This window comes from Prionailurus viverrinus, chromosome B4, assembly GCF_022837055.1.
Source record: "Prionailurus viverrinus isolate Anna chromosome B4, UM_Priviv_1.0, whole genome shotgun sequence".
Taxonomy (NCBI): domain Eukaryota; kingdom Metazoa; phylum Chordata; class Mammalia; order Carnivora; family Felidae; genus Prionailurus; species Prionailurus viverrinus.
The window spans coordinates 2,469,057-2,485,182 of record NC_062567.1 but is presented as its reverse complement, the minus strand read 5'-3'; the positions used below and the strand labels follow the sequence as shown (position 1 = coordinate 2,485,182).

The following is a 16,126-nucleotide window of genomic DNA, read 5'->3' as shown; positions in this document are numbered from 1 at the left end:
GAGGATGACTGATTTATCAAATCGGGGATTAGTTCTACTATCAAGGAACCACATGCGCAAATCTCTGGCAGGAGACGCTTGGAGAGGAAAATCCCATAAAGACATGGCAGAGTAAATATCGTAAGCCAAATATTCAAGTTGAATCTCAAACCCAAGTAAGTCATCACTCTTTTATTTGGCAAAGCAGAGGCCATTCTCCCTATTCCTTTGGCTCCTTGCACAAGATTTGGAGGAGCTGCACGCGGGCTGTGGCTGTCATTCCAACCAGGCGCTCCTGGGTCTCAGACAGAGCAGGGAAACCTCCTGACTAAGCCTCCTGAATCCTAACATGTTCTCCTTTCAAACTCACAGGCCATCTCAGGTGTCTTCATCTTATAACCACCTGCCCCTGCTTCAGTTCCCCCCAGACCCTCAGTCTCTTCTTCTCTGCGGATCCTGTTAACCCACAGAAGAGCGCCTCCTTCCACCTCCCACACCGTCTTCCCCGGAGCTCTGCTTTTTCCTCTTCGCCCCCCAACAAGCACAGGGATTAGGGAAGATAAGCGTGGAGTTTAACACAAAATCTTCCAAAAAGTTCTTGTGCGCTTCATTTCATCGTATACAAACATTTAGTATTTTAACCTATTTTCGACCTCCCCCCCCCCACCCCGGCAAAGAGTTTTTATCCTCAGATGTGTTTAGACGTGAAACTTGGACGTCAACGTAAGCATGTTTAAGGGGTACACGTATGCTCACTATGTTGAAGGGCTAAAGAAGCAATTGCTTAAAGACCGCGGGGTTAACAGACTATAAACATCTTGGCTGCAGTTTGGGGTGGGGCACGGGAGGGACGGAGCTCAAGCTAAAAGTGTCATCCAGAGTTAAGGCTGCCACTTGAGTAAAAGATCGCGGAAAACCACCACTTTCTGGGACGCCACCCTCAACTCTGTCATTCCATTTACTCGTTCACTCAACAGACACAGGTGCGAGGTGCCCCGTGAGCACAGAGCACTATGTGGACACCGCCCCTGTGCTGGGAAGCATCTGGCCTGAGGTGGGGAAGAGACAATGTACGAGCTAACAGACGCACAGAGTCATTTCGGAGCGGGATAAATGCTGTGATGAAAGCAGAGGGCTGACGCTGGGACTAGGGGTCCACGGGGGTCTGTTTGAATCGGGGAGCCAGAGTCCGTGTCCCTGAGCAGCACCTGAGCTAAGGCCTGATCGTCCACAGCCAGCCCCACCGACTTACCAGTACGTAACGCACACTGGCCACGTGTGTGTTCCCCGTGTGTATGTGGACACAGGAAAGCAGATGATAACCAGGGGGCCGGCTGGTAAGGGGAGTGAGCCACAGCCTCCGGCGACAGGCCAGGGTCTGTCGTCCTGGACAGAGCAGGCTGCATTCTAGGGTTCCTATGCCAGCCCCACTCCCCAGACGAAATGACTCACCTCCCTGATTACGTGTAACGCGCGGACACAGGCAGGAACGCCACAGCTCGCCCACCACACTGACACCCACAACCCATGCTCAGGAAATAAACTGTTAGAAGACGCTGCTGGCTCTCTCACACCTCCTGCAAGCTTTCTTCTATCCAAAGGCACTCGAAAATGACAACTTCAAAAGATGCCACGTCACTGGCATTCTTTTTCGGCAAGCAGGTGATCCCGCTTCAATGCTAAGTTCCAGGGAAACAAATGAAAGGGCTGTTTAGGACAGACGGATGGCCAGCTGCAGGTGCAGACAGGGTCAGTTCCCCGATGCAAGGCAAACCCAATGCTGCACAGAAAGACCTGTTGTGACCCCGCCATCACGCCGGGCCACCTCCGAAGGGCCCTCTGGGAAACAGACTTCATGGACTTGGCCCCGGGATAACAGAACGCAGGCCCAGAAAGTTCTGTCCCATACCATGCTCATTCACTACCTCCCATGCACACTTCAACTCCTGCCTAACTGACCTGTGTCCAACGAACAGCCCTCCTAACCTGACGCGGTCTCTGCCGGCAACAGGGAGGGGCTGGGCATTTTAGAGAAACATTTGACAGCCTTGAGAGGCAGGAGATAGCACAGATAGCATAGCGGCTGAGAGCGCGGAGCCGGGAGTCAAATAAACAGTGTTGGAAGTGCCAGGGCCCCACCCCTTCCTCGGACCTTGGCGTCTTAGTTTCCTGGCCTGTAAAACGGAGGGATGCTTCATAAAGGTTCTTGGGAGGATTCACGACCGGGCGACGCGCGTGAACTGCTTCCTAGAGCAGCCTCCATCGGTGTCAGCCGTGACGGTTTCCATCATACCAGATGTGAGGAAGCTAAGAGCTACAAGCGAAGACAGGTCCCGCTGCACAAGTCATGAGGCACGGAACTGGGGCTCACCTGGGTCTCTCTCACCTGAAATTCTTCACATGCCCTTTCCTAAACTAAACCGATGGTTCTCAACCAGTGGCAGAACCGAAAAAGCTTTTACACGATGCAGGATCCCCGGACCCCGCCTGCAGGACTTCTAACCTGGCTTGGGCTACCAGTAGGGATTTTCCTTTTCTTATTTTCCCCCCAAATCCGCCCCCCCCCCCGCCAGATGATTGTCAAGTGCAGCTAGGGCTGGGAATCACTGCTGTAAGCTGTAGTGGCCAGCCGAGGATAAGGTAGGGGTTTCTGGGGAACGTCCCCCTTACCTTAAGTTCGAATACCATCAGTGGCTTTAAGCCCCTATTGAGATAAAGTCTATCCGTAGACAGTATGTAACATATCAGACTGTAACAACAGGTTCCCGGTGGATAAGTAACTGGCCCAAATAAGTAAGGACTTCCACCCAGGCCCCCCCCCCCCCACACTTTTAGTGATGGTAAACAAATAGCATAGCTAGCCAGTCAATAATCTAACTCCTTGTCGATGACTTCCTTGTCAGTAAATCCTGTTACCGGTTTGCATTTGAGGGAAACGGCAGGTTTTGTAAGACGCATTTACCACCCTGTGCACATTGCAACAGGGCACCCAACTGATGTGCTTTAGCGCCAGAAAGACAGTCAAACTAACCAACCCAGAGCCTTCCATTGTCGCTCTCCTGTCCTCTGTACATGAATGGCAATGTTCACCACGCCATCTTTTCATGAACAAACCTCAGAGGAACCTGCTGTCGGCTCTCATCTAAGACACCACTTACAAAGATGGTAACAGGTTCAGAAGGAAGAAAATCCACCCAAGTTTCCAAATACCACTACAGAAGGGGAGGAGGCTGATGGGGGAGGGGGACGGTATCAGGAAAGATGCAACAAGAAGAGATACCCTCTCTTCCCCATTCTGATGAGACACAAATGTGACTATATAACCCGACAAAGACAGCACAACTGGAAATAAGGTCATGTAATAAATACCCAGGGTGCAGGCACTCTTGTAAGGAAGAATGTGTCTGAGACTACACCCCAGAACCACACACGGGGATTCCAGCAGTGGGCGGGGACAAGGGACTAAGAGACTTAATCCATCAGCTTTAGCACCCACCCCCCCTTGCACACACCAGGGATATTAGGCAAATCTCTTATGTGCGTGTGAGACGTGCAGACAGATGGAGGCTAATGGATGGGTCTCGGGAGCCTGGAAGGAGGCATCATCGCACACTCTCATCTCTGCAACTGACACGACAGATCAAACGCCAGCCAATCTCAGTGCCGTCCACACCCAACCTCAAGCCCCCACCCTGAACCTCAGGGGACAGACAAGTGTGTGCACATGTGAGCACCCATAACTACAAACACCCGTACTTAGGTAGAGAGAACCAAACTAGATTTGTATGACCAACTACAGTTTACAAAGTGCTTCATAAATACTGGTTGTATTCAAAGTCAAAAAGGGCGGGGTCATCTCTGTGTCTTGCCGTGGCCACATCTCCCTCATGATTTACGGCACTGCATTCCCCAGCACCAACAGGGGGTCGCCGTGGTCAGCGCATGTGCAGCAAGCTGTTTAAGAGTGTATCAGAGAGGGCTGGGAGCAAGAAACAGACTGCAAAGCCCCCGCCCGGGGCCACCTTGCAAAGAAACCAGGTCTCCTTCAGGCTACTGTGGCCCCCAGAACCCTCAGGTCCGGCAGAGAGGGGGCAAGGTGGTGGAGGAGCGAGCGGCCCCCAGTGTCGGGAGCACCTTGCTTGGTCTCTGACACAGGATGACCTAGGAGCATCCCAGAGCCCGCTCTCTCCGGGTCCTACCTGGGGGTGGGGGGAGGGTTGGTGATTCAGACCTGGGCAAAGCCTGAGGTGGCAAGCTGTCACCATGGCCTTGGTGATCATCCCCCAGAAAACGTGGCAGCAGCGAGGGCCAACAAGCTGCCTGGCACTCAGGAGCCACCGCTGCCTAGAAGCCACCTCGAGGACTTGTTCACAGGATCCCATGTTTACCAATCAGGCAACCTGACCCTGCCTGAAGCAAAATGCCCGCCACTCCACTGCCCCTGTCCACCTGGCAGGCGCCTGGCGGGGAGGGGTGGGGGGTTACGTGGAGAGTGGGTGTCACCTTCTAACCGCAGGGACCACCCTTTCACTAGGTGGCTCTCTCCGTGGCTAGGGACGGGGCCCAAGGTAGAAGGCAAACCTTTCCAAAGCATTTATGGCCGATGACAGAGCAGGAAGGTGGACTGCCAGCAAATTCCAAGCACGGTGGATTTTGTGAGCGCGAGTGTGCGCGCGGGTAGGAAACGCTGCCAAGTGTGTGGTCACTGATCCCCGGACCCTCCCCAAACCCAGGAGCGCAGGCTTGGTGCCAGGCAGCAGCTCTCTTGTCGCCCCTGGAGCGGGAGCTGGGGGGGGGAGGGAGGGGGGTGGCAGGCCGGGAGGGGTGGGGGAGGAAGGAGAGAGAAAATATACTGAAGGAAAAGGAGAGAGCGAGGAGACAGAGGGGAAAGAGGGAGCAGAGAGAAATATAAAGAGAGTGGGTATTAAAAACAGGCCGAAGACAGAAGCAGGAGATTTAAGTACAGAGAAGAAAAAGAAATATAGAAAGCGGGAGAGAGGGGCGACGGAGATCGAGGTGGAGAGGAGGGAGGAAGGCAGAGAGCAGGGGAGGGAGCGACCGGCAGAGGGGGTGGGGAGCGACCGCCGCGACTCTCGGCCGGACTCGGCCCGGCAGACGCCCGGGAGAGCGGTTCCGGCCGCGGGACGCGCGGCCGTCCGTCGCCAAGCGTCACCGAAGCCGAGGCTTCCCGCCGTGTCCCGCGCGTCCCGCCCCCGGCGGAGGGAGCGGAGGCCGGGGCGCGCTCGGAGTTGCCGAGTTGCCTCTGCGCTCCGGGCGCCGGCCGAGCGGGGCACCGCGGGGCGGGAGGCCCGGGCCACAGCGCCCCCGACGCCGGCCGGGGGAGGCGCAGCGCCCGCGCCCCGGCCCGCGCCGTCCCCGCCCCGCGGCGAAGGCAAGGGGACCCGCCCGCCCGCGGGGAGGAGCGGGGAGCGCCCGGCCCCGGCCCGCGGGGCCCGCCGTGGAGGGCGGCGCCCGGCCCGGCACCAGCGCGCGGGAGCAGCGGAGCCGGCACCACCGCGGGCCCCGCCGGCGCCCGCCACACAATGGCCCGGCTCTCCGCGCGGCGCGCCGCTCCCCTGCAGCCCGGCCCCCGCGCGAATCTGCACTCACATCTGGGCAGCGAGGGGCGGTGGTCGACGGGGATCCAGATCTTCTGCACTCGGCTCTGAGTCAGCTCCAAGGGCATCTTCACAGCCTAGACTCGGCGGCCGTCCGCCCCCCACCCCCGCGAAGAATTCAGACTTGGGGAGGAAAGCAGCCGGTCGACCCCCGAAACAAAGGGGAAGAGGGGGTGCGTGCGCGGGAGCGCGGCGCGGGAGCTCTCCCGTGCGCTGCTTTTTGGAAACGTGCTTTGTGCTAAATCACGAACGATCGCTCGGGGCGTGAGGCTCCACGAGCGCGGCGAGGGAGGCAGGCGGCTAGGGCTGCACCCGCAGCCGCCGCAGGGCCGGGTTCGTCTACTCGGGAAGCCCTCGGGATGCTCGGAGCGCAGTGACAGCCGCGGTCCCCCTGCGCCAGCTCGAGCCGGACGCCCTCCCCACCCGCTCGCCTCGTCTCCAGCTCTGCTAGGATGCCTCGCGCAGCGCCGGGGCTTTTAAGTCGAGCCCACAGTGGGCCACACGTCAGCCTCGGGGCGGAGACGCATTCTCCGGGTTCCAGCCCTCTTTCACGTCGGGGGGGTGGGGGGAGGGCGACGCGGGGCGGGGTGGGCAAGCCTGGAGGCGGCCTGCTGGCGCCCCCTGCAGGTAGGCACCAGCAGCGCGCCCTGCTCCTACAATCCCTCTGATGACGCCCTGAACTCGGCGGCGGCTAAAAAGTCGCACTCCCTAAGCCTCCTCCTACGTCCCCTAAAAACCACGAGCACAGCTTCCCAGAATAACCACCTCAGCTGTGATGGGAGGAAAGGAGCGGCGCCGTCCAGTGTGGTCCGTGGACCCCCGTAGCCGAATCCCTTTGGATGCTGGTAAAAATGCGTTCTACTGGCCCGGCCTCTCTGGGAGTGGGACCCCAATACACTACATTCTTAACACGCACTGCAGGTTAGGCGTAGTCAAGATGATGACCCAGGCTTAGGGCCACAGGCCGGAGAGAGGTTAGGGGCGTCGGGGGTGGGGGAATCTCTGCTACCTCGGGGGGGTGGGGAGGATGCCCTATGGGGCATAGGTCTCTGAGTCACGCCTTGCCAAAACTGCTCCCGGGTACCTGTGAGTCTCACCCACCTACGACCCCTGCCACCTGCGGGGAGGGGACTCCCCCTGGTCCTTCGTCCTCACCCCATCCACTTTCTTAAATCCCTTAGAAACCCTGGCTTGTGCTGAACATTGCTCCCCCAACACCCAGCCCTGGGACCTGGAACCTCGGGTCCCCCCCCCCCCGCCCCCCGCCCTCGCTGCTGAGAGGCCCGAGGGGGCTGGGCATCAAGAAGGAACACGAAAGCCCCAGAGGACCAGACGGAGCAGGACAGAGGCACCTTGGTTTCCACCGTCACCATTCATAACATTTTCAATATACTCTAATCTCTGAGCAGAAAAGTCAAGCTAGAGCCTATTCCGACCTGAATTCATTACCTGACCATAAGCCCCGGAATAACTATCGGGAGGTGGCACTTTGTGCAAACCCCTAAAATTCACGACATTTCTCTGGTCCAGCTTGCAACTCTTCCTCGCCATTTTTTTTTTTTTTGGTCTATGTGTGTTTTCTGCTTCCACGGTCTTCGGAGTTTTGCATCAGCTCGTGACGTGGGGCAGTCGTGTAGTCAGGCCAGTGGCCACCCTGTGAAGATCCGGGGTGCTTTAGGGGGGACTTACGCCACCCACATGGTGGCATCACATGCATGTGAGTTTAGTGCACGACACAGCAGCACAGAAGCGCTGCCTGCCTTGCAGAGTGCATACCTCACTGTGAGATCGTGCTGTGATTGGAAGGAGGAAGGCGGCGCTCCCTGAAATCCACACTGCAACAGAACAGTCTGCGCAGAGGCTGCCACACGTCGCTCACGTCCCGCATGGCTCGGCTGGACCGCGCCCGCTCCCTGGCGGCAGGCACAGCTGCTCCCGCCCCGCCCGCCAGCCCGCCCCGCCCCGCCCCTCCAGGGCCTCCACCCCTCCCTTCCCAGCACCCCAGGCCGCGCAGGGGCCGGGAGCGCCGAGCGTCGCCCACCGCGCGGGTGTCCCAGACCCCCACCAAGCCAGGCACCCCGCCAAGCCAGGGCCTCCCACCTTCTCCGCACCCCAGCCGGTCCAGGGGCCGCGAGTGCCAGACGCAGCCCGCCGCGCGTGCACACCCCCTTCCCCCGCGTCCCGACTGTGTTGCGGGCAACACCCCCCCACACCCCCTCCACCCCCTCCCCCCCCCGCCGCTGCCCCAACCCTCTCCGGAGTCCCTGCTCACCCTCCCTCCGACAGCTTTGCTGACTGTCTGGTTTCGGCGCTTGGGCAGCTGTTCAGAAACCCGAGTGCATTGCATTGGACTTGTTTTTCTGCAGTGGGAGCAAATGCCAGAGATGACACCCTATAACGCCCCAGGGAGAGTCCCACTCCACTCCTGAAACAAGAGTGGGCTGATCCAAAGAGAAAAACAGCTGCAGGCTAGCGCCCAGGCCCTCAGGAAAGTTGCTGGCCGGGGCTCGCTGGGGTCAGGGAGGGGAGCCTGCCGTGTGTGCATGTGAGAGTGGCTTGCACACTTGCACGCCTGCCTCTCCGGGAAGAATGAGTGTCCTTGCGTGCCTGCTACTTTCCCATCAGATGCTTTGCACACACAGGCAGGGCAGGGGACAAGGTGGCATTCTGTCAACCTGTAAGCTGGCAAACAGCTGTGGGTTTCAGCTCAGGGAGAGTGGGGTCCTCGATAGCGGAGGCACATCCCTAATGACCTGACCTAGAAAATGTGTCTGGCAGAGTCCGGTTCTGAGGGCACCAGGCAGACGAAGTTCCCTGGGGATCACTGGCCACCAGACTGCTCACTCTCCCTGCCTGTGTGTCCAGAATGCCTCGGGCTTGTGTGTCCCGTGGTGCAGACCAAAGACTTAAATTCTTCCTCATCACCTGCTGCACCTGATGAGGGGGCAGGCAAAGGGAAGTTCACTTAACCCGGCTAGGCTTCTGACATCTAAGTGCACACAAAGTGGGAAAACCTGGGGTTCAAGGAGGAATTCACACTTGAACATAAAGCAAGGGCTAGAGTTCAGCTAGAACTGGTAAGGGCATTTGCAGCCTTGCTCAGGTGCACTAGGGTGGCATCCTTATGTGTTACCCTAATGTACTTGAGGACAAAATTGCTTCACTGCAAAACCGTTTATAAACAACCCCACTGCACCCGAATTCCAAGAAGGTACTAGTTCAGAGTTGAGACATCCTCCTAACTTTTCCCCTAGTTCTGCTAATGGCTCCAGCCTCAACCAACTTCCCCTGTTACTAGTCTGGTGATCATGCACACACTCCTTCAGAAAAGGCTGTTGAGGATATAAAAATTTCTCTATGTGTTACAAACAGGACAGCTCCAGGTACAAGGGGAGATTCCATGGTCCTAGACACAATTAAGGCAAGACGGCACCTTCCAGACTAGTCAGCCCCTTGTTTTGAGTAAAGGGAAGTTTAGAGATTAGAGGGCTTAAGGAACTCGCTCAAAGGTCCGAACCACCAGTTGGGAACTCTTCTCCCCCTCACTTGGCGCAGGCATGGGATAGTTCCCCGGAGGGCTTGTGATGGGCACGTGTGATGATTTTCTCCGTGACATTCTCTTCCCTCTGTTGGCCAATGTCATCTACCCCTGACCCCCGCTCCCTGATGCTGCTAAACAGCCAGAAGCAACCCCACTTCGAAGATCTTGAGCCGGCTAGCCAGATTGAAACCTTTAAACCGTGCTATACGTATCCACCCCCTCCCCAGTGAGAGAATGAGAGAACAAGCCGTGGCAGGCTGGGAGCCATCAGAAGTTGTTAATTAGACACGAAGTGTCGTCATTTGCTCCTTTAACAATCCTATGTCTGGGAGAGTGAAGTGAGACACCAAATAAAACATTGGAATAAACCCTTACCTCACCATCCATCCAATAACAAGAGAGAGGGTGATTTTTTTTTCACGTTTGTCACTCATACGTGAACATACATGGACGGGAACGGAGACACCAATGCCCACACGATGCTGCATCGGTGGGTCGAAAACCCAATTCAGGGGCGCCTGGGTGGCCCAGTCGGTTGAACGTCCGACTTCAGCTCAGGTCATGATGCCACAGTTTGTGGGTTCAAGCCCCATGTCGGGCTCTGTGCTGACAGCTCAGAGCCTAGAGCCTGCTTCAGATTCTGTGTCTCCCTCTCTCTCTGCCCCTCCCCCACTCATGCTCGTGTGCTCTCTCTCTCTCGCTCACTCAAAAATAAAAATAAACACTCAAAAAAAATTTTTAAGTCTTACTTTATGACTTCAAAATAGTTGTGCTTTTTAAAAGCCAGATATTCTGCAACCTAGTTAACAGTATTGTACCAACGTTAATTTCCTGGTTTGGGTATTTCACTAGGTCACAGAAGATGTCGCCAATAAAGGAAGCTGGGTGAAAGGTTTGTGGGACTCTGTGAACTATTTTGTAATTCCTTATATTTCAAAATAAAGAGTTAAAAAAATGTAAAATCAGTGACAGTTCAGTTCCCTCAAATTCTGAAAAAAGCAAACAATGCCCAGATTGTGTAGCTCCAGGCATCGAGGGAGAAGAGAACTGGCAGAAAGGGAGTCAAGAACTCTGTGGCAGTTTGCACGCGGTCCTAACATCTTTGCTTCTTGCAAATGACACACATGTACACACAGAAATCTGCATGAATCCTGTACCCGTGGAAAAAATGGAATCAGGCTCAAGCTGTGCTTTAATTTAGGGGGAGATGATTCTATTTCTGGGCTTTGGAGAGATCCTTAGGAGAATATCCACGGGTCTGTAGTCTCTGTCTTTCTTAAAACAGAAGAAGGGAAGGACAGTCACGCAGAGGTCCGTTGAGGGCGCCAAGAGGTCCACCCTGACCCTGGCTTTCCCTGGGGGAAAAGCAGCACAAAAAACAGGCGAGTACTTGAGAAGGTCGCTGCCCGTCTTGGGGTGCCCAGCATTTATCAGACACTCACAGCGGTGACAGTGTGCCAGGTGCTCCAAGAGCAGGCTGCACTGGGATCTCAGTGATCTTGGGTCCAGCCAGGCAAGAGGAGTGGGTGGGCACATAGCTGTCATCATGGTGTTCTGTGCCCGGCGTCACAATGAGTATTGCAGAGAAAAAGCTCCCACGCCCAAGAGCTTGTAACTTTTAAGACCAGAGCGGGGAATATACATGTAGTAGAATAAAAGCAGGGAGCGAAGAGAGAGGTGGTAGGTGAGAGCCGGCCATGGGTAGGTCCGTCTACGACAGTGAGAGAAGTCTGCACCTAATGGGGACACGTTAGCTGGCAATTTCATGTTCGTCTCGGGGTTCTTCAGTTTTTCTCCGAGTTCAAGAGGACACACGAAACAAAATCGACAGCTCTCATTTCTTCCTACACGCCACAAGTATCCACGGACAGCCGCTGCCCCACGGAGTCTGAGGACAAGTAAGATGATGCGGTCCTCGTCAGAACTATGATTTCACTTCTGGACGTCGCAGGGCCCCCACAGCGTGCGCACACGCACACACACGCTCACTCATTCCTACCTTTTTTCCCTTACAGTTTCTGAACCTGAGGTTCAGAAGTATTAAATTACTCGCCTGTGATCACACGGCTAATGAGCCGAGGAATAAAAAAACATGATCGTCGACTAGCCTGGTATTCTTTCAACTTTCTCCCAACTCAATCACCTTCCAAGTGAGATTTCCTTCCCAGTAACGATGCCCGCGGTGAAATCTTGAACCTGAGTGGCTTTGACGACGGTCTCAAAATTACTTCGTATTTGGCTATGATGTGGAAATAAGACGAAGAATCATCAAACAATGCCAGCCCCCCCCCACCCTGGCCAAGAGTCACACACCTTTGTATTTCTGCAGGCACCCCACCTTTCCATGTAGGATAGGCTTGTGGCCGCCAGCACGGGAGAGTACAATTAGAAAGAAATGACAGTTTTGTGAAATAAAACTGCATCGGCCTTAAAAAAAATAAAAAAGAGGCAGAGGAGACCTTGGGGTGCTTGTGTATTTCTCCAAGGTTTTAAGAGGTCCTAATTTAGTAAAGGGAAAGAAGAAATACTCCTACAGCTACATTATTCAAATTATTAGAGAAATCCCAAATTTCTATTGTTAATAATACATTTTTTTAATGTTTATTTATTTTTGAGAGAGGGAGACAGAGTGTGAGTGGGGGAGGGACAGAGAGAGAGGGAGACACAGAATCCGAAGCAGGTTCCAGGCTCCGAGCTGTCAGCGCAGAGCCCGATGCTGGGCTCGAACCCACAGACCATGAGATCATGACCTGAACCGAAGTTGGACGCTTAACCGACAGAGCCACACAGGAGCCCCAATAATACATTTTTTAAATGTTTATTTATTTTTGAGAGAGAGACAGAGAGAGAGAGACAGCACAAGCAGAGGAGGGGCAGAGAGAGAGGGAGAGAGAGAATCCCAAGCAGGCTCCGCATTGTCAGCGCAGAGCCCGATGCGGGGCTCAAACTCACGAACCGTGAGATCATGACCTGAGCCAAAGTCAGACACTCAGCCAACTGAGCCCCCCCAGGCACCCCATTAATAGCATATTTTTACAGAATGGCTGCTTCATCCAGGTTGTCAATAGCATGACATCTCTATGAGGGCAGCGCTCCCCTAGGGCCTACATTCGTAGCTTACGACTTTCTAGCGGTAAAAAGAAACAGGTAAAACTACTATCAGTTATATGTTTTACTTAACTAAAATCATAGATCCCAAACATTGTCATTTCATCATGTTGTAACAAACCGAGGTGTTTTACATTCTGTGTTTTAGCCTACATCTGCGACCACCCTTCCAGATACCTAGAGTAAGAACCATCCCAGGAGAGGAAAGAGGAACAAAGGCTCTAGGAATAGGGAGCTTGATCTGGGGTAGGGCCGGGGCGAGTGGGGTGGAGGTGGGGGGTGGGCCCAGAACCAGGAGGTAGGATACGACCCGCTAGGGCAGGGAGGCCATATCCATGAAGACATTCGTGTTCACGGATATAGCCATCCTGGGTGTCTGGACCAGAGACACGTCCACGGTGAGCTCTCAGCAAACACGGGTTGACCGAATGGAAATGCGTTTGAAGAGTGGCCTCTGGTTGCTGTGCTAAGAACAGGTTATAGCAGGCAGGCAATGATCTTGGGATCATTGGAATAATCATAAGTTTCAAAATCCCTGGTCTGGATTTATAAGGAAGAGGGGGTGAATGAGAGCTTAAGAGACAGGCCCCTGCATGGAGATATGTTTCAAACAACTTGGCTCACAATTCCTCTTCCCTCCCTCTCCCAGACAGTGTTTATCCTTGCAAAACTGAAAGAGGAGGGCAGACCAGAAAGCTTTATTCTGGAAAATTCCTCTCAAAGGCTTGAAAACAAGAGGCGGGGGGCAGAAAAAGAGCTGGATGTTGGAACCCGTAACTGCACTATATGAAGCGGGAAGGGGCCCTCATATCACAAAGAAAGCTATCGTCTGCAGTGAGAATAACTTCATGGATAATTCACTGAGGAACTGATGTCCCGGGCTGTTGAGGCTCTATAAGTGGCCATACCAGTCACCCCCACTTTCTCCTTCCTCTGTTCCACCGTGCACACTAGCCTTCTAATTATCACTCGCCTTCTCTCGCAGAGAGAACCACCACTTACCTTCTCTCACAGAGCATTTCCTGGCGAGCTGCCTTGAACGTTCTACCCCAAGCAGCAGTTGTCATCTAATCCTCTTGGAAACGTACCAAGCGGGCAATCTATATTTATATACCACTGTCTTGCCAGCTCGGTTTGTGACTCGGTCTCCCAAAGCTGGACTCTCTCTGGATGCGCTGCTAAAACCCAATTCTACAGAGAAGCATCTGAGGACCCGACCCTCGGCCACACAGGCCCATGCAGGCAGAGCCAGCCACCCGAGAGGGCACGGCTGAGGGGCCGGCCCGTTCTCGCCCTCACACCTCCATCTGGCTTCTTTTCATTATAAGCATGGACATATGCCCTAGGACACTCGTGGCTTTGTTCCTTGCCAGAATAGTTTCCCAATGACAGCATTTTATAGACACAAAACAAAGAGAGGTTGAAGAAAACATCCAGAAGGGTAGTGAGACCCGGATAAACTGATGCGACATCTCTGGGTAGACCCATTGTGGGGCAGGGAGAAACCATGGCTGCTATGAACCCCTGATGTCTCCTGTCTAAGGGTCTTCTACGCCCCTCATGACACATTCTCCCACGTCGCAGGTGAAAACTCCCCTCTGCTAAGAAAAAGACCAGGTGACTTCCCGAAGGTGAGAGATGTTGACAGTGTATCACTGGATAAACGAACACAGGTCTGTTGGAGGAGGACATGTTACACATCTCCTGGCGCTGAGGCTGTTTTTGACAGTTCAGGCTGTTTCTTCATCGGTGAGAAAACCATTACTCAGCCATCAGTCATGGTGGGTAAAGAGGGCAGGGATGCCAAGAATAGCGCGCAACCAGCTGGACGGTGACAAAGCCTGCGAAGGAGGCCCTCGGCCTGGCAGCTTTCACTGGCCCGTGGCAAGCTCACGACAACATGGCTGTTCGCCAGATGCCCGTACGCTTTACAGCTTCCAGGGGCACAGCGGTGCCAGCACCCCCCTGATACAGAAGGCTGGACGTGCACCCAGCCGCCCATCACCCGTGTCTGGGGCAGTATACACGGCCTACCTGGCCCCCGTCTCCCATCCATCCCCCAATGCCAGTCACCTCTTTACGTAAAAAGACAGCGGGCGTGCCGGCAGTATTCGAAATAGCCAGAAGTCCAAGTGTCTGTCTGCAGACGACTGGATAAACAAAGTGCGGTCTATCCACAGGGTGGACTATTACTCGGCCATGAAAAGGAGCAGAGTGCTGAAGCACACTGCGACACGGATGGGCCCTGAAACATCACCGTCACGGATCGGAACTGTGTTCTCCCAAAACTCGTATGCTGAGCCCCAAGCCCCCAGTACCTCACCACGTGACTGGATTTGGACACAGGATCTTCAAAGAAGTTAAATGAGGTTAGGGTGGGCCCCAAGCCGACCTGACTAAGTCCTCTGTGAGAAGAGGCAGTTTGGACACGCACAGGGACTCCAGAGAAAAGACCACACGGGGACACAGCAAGGCAGCGGCCATCGACAAGCCAAGGAGAGAGGCCTCAGGAAAAACCAAACCTCAGCCTGGACTTCCAGCTTCCAGAACCGTGGGAAAATTAATTTCTGCCGGTTAGGAGTATTTTGTTACGGCCACCAGGGCAAACTAACACAATTACGCTAAAGGGAAGGAAACCAGACACAAAAAGTCATGTACCGTATGACTCCACTGACATAGAATCTCCAGAATTGGCAAATCCATAGGCACAGAAGGCAGATGTGTGACTGTCGGGGCAGGGTGGAGGGGAGAAGGGGGAGGGACTGCTTAATGGGGACGGGGCTTCCTTGAGGAGTGATGAAAATATTCTGGAGCCAGACACAGGCGATGGTTGCACCACACTGCGAATGTGCTAAATGCCACTCAACCATGAGCCGTAAAACGGTTGGTTCTATATTATGTGACTTTAACTGCTGCCAACCCCATCTATACCGGGCTGCAGGACCTCCCTCTCTAGACCTCAGTGCCTTCATCTGATGGGCCATCTACATGGTCGCTCAGTCTCTCATTCTCCAATGATCCCAATTGTTCTCGATGAAATAGAAACTTGATAGCAATTACTGGACTAGAAACAGCTCAAAGCAGGGACAGGGGTTCGTCCCTGTATCAGCGGAACCTACCAAAGCATCGGGCACGTACGAGGTGTTCGATATCTGTGTGTTTGTTGAAGAGCGGTCTGACTACAGTGACCCAGTGTGGCTCACATCGTGGACTGGAAGGGGTCCACTCCAGGAACCACGGGGCCCAGACGTGGGCGACGGCCACACGACGTGGCAATCCGTTGCTTCATCTATAAAATGAGGGTAACACCTGCCTGTCTACTTTGAGAGGTGCTAATGAGGATCGAATCAGATGTGAATAAAAACGCTCTTGGGAAGACCGCAGTCCTCCACAGCCATCCAAAGACCAGAATTTCTGAGTTGTCCTGGCCCACCCCGAGGTGGATGACTAAGATGTCTGATTAGACTTCCTCTAATCTTGACTGCTCTGGAATCTGGTCTCCATCCCTCAGTTTCCCCAGCAGATAGACTACATCTCTCCCGCCCCCAACCCAGCACCCACACAAAATGGGGGCAAGGGCCCTAGTTGGAACAACTGAGGCTCCTGACCCAGGACTCTGGTGAGAACGGAAACGGACATGCAGACCATCTTCTTCTCAGTATGGAAGCTCGTCATGGTGATGCATGGAGGGAGCCTGGGGGGAGAAAGTCGGGGAATGGGTCCTATGTTGCAAGGCGAGCTCACGTGGCACGGCACGTGCAACTCTGGGATTGCCACATCAGGGCTGGCACCCTGGCCTTTCTCTGTTCCCCGTACACTTCTTCCTTCTCCCAGTGGAAAGCATTCTAAAAATAGAGCTAAATCAAGGCCAACAATTTTT

The 16,126-nt window shown here is 54.5% G+C and overlaps 1 protein-coding gene across 3 annotated transcripts in view; it reads right to left on the bottom strand.

Annotated features, from left to right (window-relative positions):
• Window positions 1-16,126, bottom strand: part of PFKFB3 (6-phosphofructo-2-kinase/fructose-2,6-biphosphatase 3) — a 75,922-nt gene that overhangs the window by 21,134 nt on the left and 38,662 nt on the right. Inside the window, exon 1 of one of the 3 annotated variants that reach the window (XM_047868236.1) lies at window positions 5,590-6,053. The exons of 1 other annotated variant lie outside the window; for it this stretch is intronic. In XM_047868236.1, coding sequence (XP_047724192.1) covers window positions 5,590-5,665 — 76 coding nt within the window. In that variant the 5' untranslated portion in view covers window positions 5,666-6,053. Of the gene's footprint in view, window positions 1-5,589; window positions 6,054-16,126 lie in introns of those variants that run through there. One more of the 3 variants, XM_047868235.1, reaches the window with a different exon arrangement.